At 38.7% G+C, this 7,733-nt stretch overlaps 1 protein-coding gene across 1 annotated transcript; it reads right to left on the reverse strand.

Annotated features, from left to right (window-relative positions):
* Nucleotides 1-5,100: 5,100 nt before the first annotated feature.
* Nucleotides 5,101-6,426, reverse strand: foxq1b (forkhead box Q1b). The gene has a single exon (XM_060916121.1). The coding sequence runs from the start codon at nucleotides 6,343-6,345 to the stop codon at nucleotides 5,467-5,469; it is 879 nt and encodes a 292-aa protein (XP_060772104.1). The 5' UTR covers nucleotides 6,346-6,426; the 3' UTR covers nucleotides 5,101-5,466.
* Between the last annotated feature and the right edge of the window lie 1,307 nt (nucleotides 6,427-7,733).

Consider the following 7,733-nt stretch of genomic DNA (forward strand, 5'->3'; position numbering starts at 1 on the left):
GTGTTGGGTGACTGGTGATGGGTGTGAATGGTGGGTGATGAGTGGTGGGTGACCGGTGATGGGTGTGAACGGTAGGTAACAGGTGTGAGTGACGGATGATTGGCATGAGTGGCAAGTCTTGTGCCTGCTGCTAAACCTGCCACAGTTCTGCAGTAATGGTGCTGTGATGTGATTCAGTAATGCACACTGATGTCTCAGGCTGATTAATGCACAAATTAATTTAAATCACCAATGCAGCATTGTAGATATTTTCATGAAATCACATCTGTATTAAGAACTACATATTGTAATGCTGACTATCTATAAATGCAACCTAGTCTCCTATGTAATTAAGCAACATGATGCCATCCATTTCAGTGCTCTAGCCCATTGGCATCCCATGACATAATAATAATAATAATAATAATAATAATAATAATAATAATAATAATAATAATAATCTCTGTTTGGACAAAGTGAGTTTTTAAAGGTCAAAAGTCTTAAATGAAAGGGAAAAAATGCATGTACAAATACTTGAAAAATATCCTTAATTATTGTAGAGTGTAGTTGATTACATCTCACTTTTGGATTTAGGGGGGTAAAAATAAAATGGCAAGGGTTTTTATTTTTTTTTATTTGTTGGCTGCTGGTATTAGTCATGCATTACAGCAAAAATTATCTTGTAAACTCCTGGAGCTACATGCTATTATTACAGTATTTGATAGGGTTGGTACTGTAGGATAAATTCACTTTGGTCTCCTGTAAATTACATAACTAACAGAATCGACAAACTCAACCCAGCACACAGTTTGGGGCTTTTTATTTATGAAATAAGTCTAGGAATAAAACTGAGAAAAACAGCAATAAAGAACGTTTGTTAAACAGGTGTGTGTGTGTGTGTTCACCATATATGTTATTTTGCTAGTCCACCTGCAGGTCGCAGCATCACACCTGAATATCGGATATGGGCGGAGAATCTCCAAACTCGTGGTAGTTGGTCGCTCTGTTACACTCAATCTCAATCTTACACATTATACAAAGGCTCATGACGATTCCAAAGAAGTTGGGACAAAGTACAAATTGTAAATAAAAACGGAATGCAATGATGTGGAAGTTTCAAAATTCCATATTTTATTCAGAATAGAACATAGATGACATATCAAATGTTTAAACTGAGAAAATGTATCATTTAAAGAGAAAAATTAGGTGATTTTAAATTTCATGACAACAGCACATCTCAAAAAAGTTGGGACAAGGCCATGTTTACCACTGTGAGACATCCCCTTTTCTCTTTACAACAGTCTGTAAACGTCTGGGGACTGAGGAGACAAGTTGCTCAAGTTTAGGGATAGGAATGTTAACCCATTCTTGTCTAAAGTAGGATTCTAGTTGCTCAACTGTCTTAGGTCTTTTTTGTCGTATCTTCCGTTTTATGATGCGCCAAATGTTTTCTATGGGTGAAAGATCTGGACTGCAGGCTGGCCAGTTCAGTACCCGGACCCTTCTTCTACGCAGCCATGATGCTGTAATTGATGCAGTATGTGGTTTGGCATTGTCATGTTGGAAAATGCAAGGTCTTCCCTGAAAGAGACGTCGTCTGGATGTGAGCATATGTTGCTCTAGAACCTGGATATACCTTTCAGCATTGATGGTGTCTTTCCAGATGTGTAAGCTGCCCATGCCACACGCACTAATGCAACCCCATACCATCAGAGATGCAGGCTTCTGAACTGAGCGCTGATAACAACTTGGGTCGTCCTTCTCCTCTTTAGTCCGAATGACACGGTGTCCCTGATTTCCATAAAGAACTCCAAATTTTGATTCGTCTGACCACAGAACAGTTTTCCACTTTGCCACAGTCCATTTTAAATGAGCCTTGGCCCAGAGAAGACGTCTGTGCTTCTGGATCATGTTTAGATACGGCTTCTTCTTTGAACTATAGAGTTTTAGCTGACAACAGCGGATGGCACGGTGAATTGTGTTCACAGATAATGTTCTCTGGAAATATTCCTGAGCCCATTTTGTGATTTCCAATACAGAAGCATGCCTGTATGTGATGCAGTGCCGTCTAAGGGCCTGAAGATCACGGACACCCAGTATGGTTTTCTGGCCTTGACCCTTATGCATAGAGATTCTTCCAGATTCTCTGAATCTTTTGATGATATTATGCACTGTAGATGATGATATGTTCAAACTCTTTGCAATTTTACACTGTCGAACTCCTTTCTGATATTGCTCCACTATTTGTCGGCGCAGAATTAGGGGGATTGGTGATCCTCTTCCCATCTTTACTTCTGAGAGTTGCTGCCACTCCAAGATGCTCGTTTTATACCCAGTCATGTTAATGACCTATTGCCAATTGACCTAATGAGTTGCAATTTGGTCCTCCAGCTGTTCCTTTTTTGTACCTTTAACTTTTCCAGCCTCTTATTGCCCCTGTCACAACTTTTTTGAGATGTGTTGCTGTCATGAAATTTCAAATGAGCCAATATTTGGCATGAAATTTCAAAATGTCTCACTTTCGATATTTGATATGTTGTCTATGTTCTATTGTAAATACAATATCAGTTTTTGAGATTTGTAAATTATTGCATTCCATTTTTATTTACAATTTGTACTTTGTCCCAACTTTTTTGGAATCGGGGTTGTATATATATATATATATATATATATATATATATATATATATATATATATATATATATATATGTGTGTGTGTGTGTGTGTGTGTGTGTGTGTGTGTGAGAGAGAGAGAGAGAGTCTTTGTAATGATGGATGTCGTCTCTCTTCATTTAGTTGTTCGGTTCTTGACATAATATGGATTACTACAGTTGTGGAATAGAGCTATTTACTGTATGTTTATTATTTGTTGTTTACTGTTTGATCTCAAACACATTAAGAAGGCAAGAAATTGCACTAATTCACTTTTGACGAGGCACCTGTTAATTGAAAAACATTCCAGGTGACTACCTCATGAAGCTGGTTAAGATAATGGCAATAGTGTGTAAAGCATCATCACTGGCTACACTGAAGAATCTGAAATCTGAAATGTATTGATTTTTTAACACTGTTTTTGTTTACTCCATAATTTCATGTGTTGATGCCTTCAGCACTGTACTACAATGTAGAAAATAATAAAAGTCAAGAAAAACCACTGAATTAGAAGGTGTGTCCAAACGTTTGACTGGTATTGTACATTATATATATATATATATATATATATATATATATATATATATATATATATATATATATATATATATTCTTAACTTTTATTAATTAATAGACACTTCAGGTCTTACTTTCGAGGTCACCAAGTCCCTGAGCCCTCAACATTTATGATTTCACTGTATTCAGCATCACAGACTGTTTAGTTTTCACTAATGCACTAAACACAACAACAAAAAGGATCACGTGACATAAAATACTGCTATAAGTTTGTAAATTGACGTTTTATGTCAGCTGTGTCTGCAGTCCAGACCTATCGTTCTCTCAGAGCAGATTCCTCACCAAAGCACTTCATCATCACACCCGTGAAGAACAAACCTGTGCCACTGTCCTCAGGGACCACTTCCTGGGCTCCACCTGACGTCATCACCTCGGATCCATTTGATGAAGAGGAAACTTTGTAGAAAGTTAGATTTTCAGGAAGAGGGTTGGTATGCACAAGTGTAGAGGTGTTTTTTTCCCCCAAGTAGAGCCTTTTTTTAATAAATATGACAAAGAGCTGTGAAATATTGTGGTTTTACTTTACTCCATGTATGGCATAAGTTTATTTCAAGGAATCACAGTGAACTTGCAAGTAACTGAAAACTGCATTCCCACCCTGATATTGATGGTCAAAGTTTCAAAGTTAGTATGGCTCTTCAGACCACGGAGCATCCTGGGAGATAAATTATTCAGACATTATGGCAATAAAATAAAATTAAATTAAAATAGACCTTCTCATTAAAGCATGGTATTGGTCAACAGAAAAAAGTAAGCCTAATTGTATGCTTGAGCATACTCTTACATTTATTTGTATTATGTTTAGGCCTAAAATACTTGCAACTTTTTAAAATAATCTGTTAAAAAATTCTATGTGAATAATAATAATAATAATAATAATAATAATAATAATAATAATAATAATAATAATAATAATAATAACAACTATGTGTTTTAGAAATGAGACAGGTCCCAAATACTAAGCCAATCAGAGTAACACAAAATGTTTTAGATATTTGATTAAAAAGGTCGCATTATCACGTTGCCAATAATAATAATAATAATAATAATAATAATAATAATAACAACAACAACACTACTACTACTACTACTACTACTACTAATAATAATAATAATAATAATAATTATTATTATTATTATTAGTGGCAACGTGATAATGCGACCTTTTAAATCAAATATCTAATTAATTTTGTCATAATAAATAAATAAAAATAATAATAATAATAACAATAACACTACTACTACTAATACTACTACTACTACTACTACTACTACTACTAATAATAATAATAATTATTATTATTATTATTATTATTATTATTATTATTATTAGTGGCAACGTGATAATGCGACCTTTTTAATCAAATATCTCATTAATTTTGTGTAATTATAATAACAACAACACTACTACTACTACTACTACTACTACTACTACTACTAATAATAATAATAATAATTATTATTATTATTATTAGTGGCAACATGATAATGCGACCTTTTTAATTAAATATCTAATTTTGTGTTACTTTGATTGTCTTAGTATGTGGGACCTGTCTCGTTTCTAAAACACATAGTTATTAGTATGATGATGATGATGGTTATTATTATTATTATTATTATTATTATTATTATTATTATTATTATTATTATTATTCACATAGAACCTTTTTAACAGATTATTTTAAAAAGTAACAAGTATTTTAGGCCTATTATTATTATTATTATTATTATTATTATTATTATTTCCCTCACATTCGTTCCAAGATTTGCTTCATTTTCATCGTTTACTCAGCAATGATTCAAAATCTTTATTGGCAAATTTTTCATGTTACAGCCTCAGTGTAAGAAACCCGACCTGGAAAAAGACAGAAATGTTTCTCTGGGTTGCATTTCTTTCTTTATTCACAAACATTTCAGTGATACAGTCGTGTCCGTGTGGTGGAGCGCAGCTCACACAAATCATCTCCACATATCAACATTAGCAAAGGTTTCTGACCAAACAGCGTCACTGGCACAAACTATATACACTTCAATACCACATTTCCGAATCGCTTATGATAAATAAAAAATAATAAAAAGAAATTAGTAAACATCAGTAAAGTGAACGCAATGCCTGAACGCTGGTGCCACATTGAGAAGGTCTGGGCTTCCTGTTTGCGTCCACAGTGAATGACAGTTACATTACTTACAGCAAATCACCTAAAAGTTTTCAGACCATACAACAGAAAGAGTGCACAGGACCGGGATGGGCTGCGCGTCTCAGGAAAGTAAAGAGTCAATTCTGAAGGGGTGGTGCCGGGCTTCCTGTGCAGTGTAAAGGGTGATGTGGGGATGTGGCAGATCCTGGAGGTGACTCTGCAAATCAGAAGCGCGCTTCGTTAAGTTTAAGGAGTCGCATCTGGGCCCTTCAGACGCACGTGAGGCTGCAGGGAATAACGGTGCCGCGACCAGGGGGTAACTCACGACCAGGGGCATGAAGTGAGGCAACATGAGCTCAGTGCCGCGACAAACTGCTTCCTTTGCTTCGTCTCGGCATCTGAATGGTTTACTGAGAATGCTGTCGATGGCGAAGGAGCTCGAAAACCTGGTGCTGTTCTCCTGGCGCACAGGCGCGCTGGTGTTTCCAGTCAGCGCTTCCAAGTCTTTTAGAGGTTTTTTACCAATGCGCTTCCTCCTGCGCCGGAAAACGCCGTCTGCGAAAGTGTACTCACTGTGCGGGTTCAGCATCCAGTAGTTATCTTTCCCCCAGGGGCGCGATGGGTCCCGCAGCACTTTCAGAAAGCAGTCGTTCAGAGACAGGTTGTGCCGCACGGAGTTCCGCCAGCCGGTGTAGCTGCCACGGAAAAACGGGAACTTTTTCATCAAATAGTCATTTATTTCAGCCAGTGTGAGGCGGCCTGTGGTCGAGTCCCGAATGGCCATCGCGATGAGGGCGATGTATGAGTAAGGAGGCTTGGGCCTGCGTGTGTACGGCTTGGCCGGTGCGCCGGAAAGGCGCGCCGCGGGGGCCGGGCTGTGCGCCGCGCAGTCTCCATCCGATCCCAGCTCCTCCTCAGCGCACAGCGGAGACTTCACTTCAGCCTCACCGAGCGCATCCTTGTCCTTGATGCGAGTGGTGGAAAAAACCTCCAGCTTCATGTTTTGCTGGCTGCACTCCAGAGCAGAGATGCTCAATACAGTAGCGCAGTAATCTCCGTCCTCCTCTCCAGGTGAAGTCCTCTTGGTGAGAACTGCGCGCTTCAGCAGCAGCAGCTGGGTTCATATAATAACCGCTCCAGGCCAACCTACAGGGGCGGGTCCTGTTTAAAACCTACTGAATTACGGCGTCTTTACCTGCCGTAAACACGTGTGTGTGTGTGAGAGAGAGAGACTAAGTTTAGAAAGAGTAATTACTTAAAGGGGAACTGAAGTCATTTTTAAACTTGCTTTATTTCTTAATTAACATGGTATTCAATTACGTTTTCGGTTTTATTAACCTTACACTACCGTTCAAAAGTTTGGGGTCACCCAGACAATTTTGTGTTTTCCATGAAAAGTCACACTTTTATTTACCACCATAAGTTGTAAAATGAATAGGAAATATAGTCAAGACATTTTTCTGGCCATTTTGAGCATTTAATCGACCCCACAAATGTGATGCTCCAGAAACTCAATCTGCTCAAAGGAAGGTCAGTTTTATAGCTTCTCTAAAGAGCTCAACTGTTTTCAGCTGTGCTAACATGATTGTACAAGGGTTTTCTAATCATCCATTAGCCTTCTGAGGCAATGAGCAAACACATTGTACCATCAGAACACTGGAGTGAGAGTTGCTGGAAATGGGCCTCTATACACCTATGGAGATATTGCACCAAAAACCAGACATTTGCAGCTAGAATAGTCATTTACCACATTAGCAATGTATAGAGTGGATTTCTGATTAGTTTAAAGTGATCTTCGTTGAAAAGAACAGTGCTTTTCTTTCGAAAATAAGGACATTTCAAAGTGACCCCAAACTTTTGAACGGTAGTGTATATACTATGCCAATACGAGTTGGTGTAGTGGTTAGCACTGTCGCCTCACAGCAAGAAGGTCCTGGGTTCGAGCCCAGTGGCCGGCGAGGTCCTTTCTGTGTGGAGTTTGCATGTTCTCCTTGTGTCTACCCGACAGTCCAAAGATATGCAGGTTAGGCTAACTGGTGGCTCTAAATTGACCATGAGTGTGAATGTGTACCCCACCTCTCGCCAATAGTCAGCTGGGATAGGCTCCAGCTTGCCTCCAACCCTATAGAACAGGATAAGCGACTACAGATAATGGATGGATGGAATATGCCAATACGAGTCACCATATTGGTAGCACAGTGGTGTAGTGGTTAGCACTGTCACCTCACAGCAAGAAGGTCCAGGTTCGAGCCCCGTGGCCGGCGAGGGCCTTTCTGTGTGGAGTTTGCATGTTCTCCCTGTGTCTGCGTGGGTTTTATCCGGGTGCTCCGGTTTCCCCGACAGTCCAAAGAGGCTAACTGGTGACTCTAAATTGATTGTAGGTGTGAA

The sequence above is a fragment of the Neoarius graeffei genome, chromosome 3 (assembly GCF_027579695.1).
Source record: "Neoarius graeffei isolate fNeoGra1 chromosome 3, fNeoGra1.pri, whole genome shotgun sequence".
Taxonomy (NCBI): Eukaryota; Metazoa; Chordata; class Actinopteri; order Siluriformes; family Ariidae; genus Neoarius; species Neoarius graeffei.

Excerpts from the sequence above, each read along its gene's own strand:
- foxq1b (XM_060916121.1), bottom strand. The coding sequence starts at position 6,345 with ATGAAGCTGGAGGTTTTTTCCACCACTCGCATCAAGGACAAGGATGCG.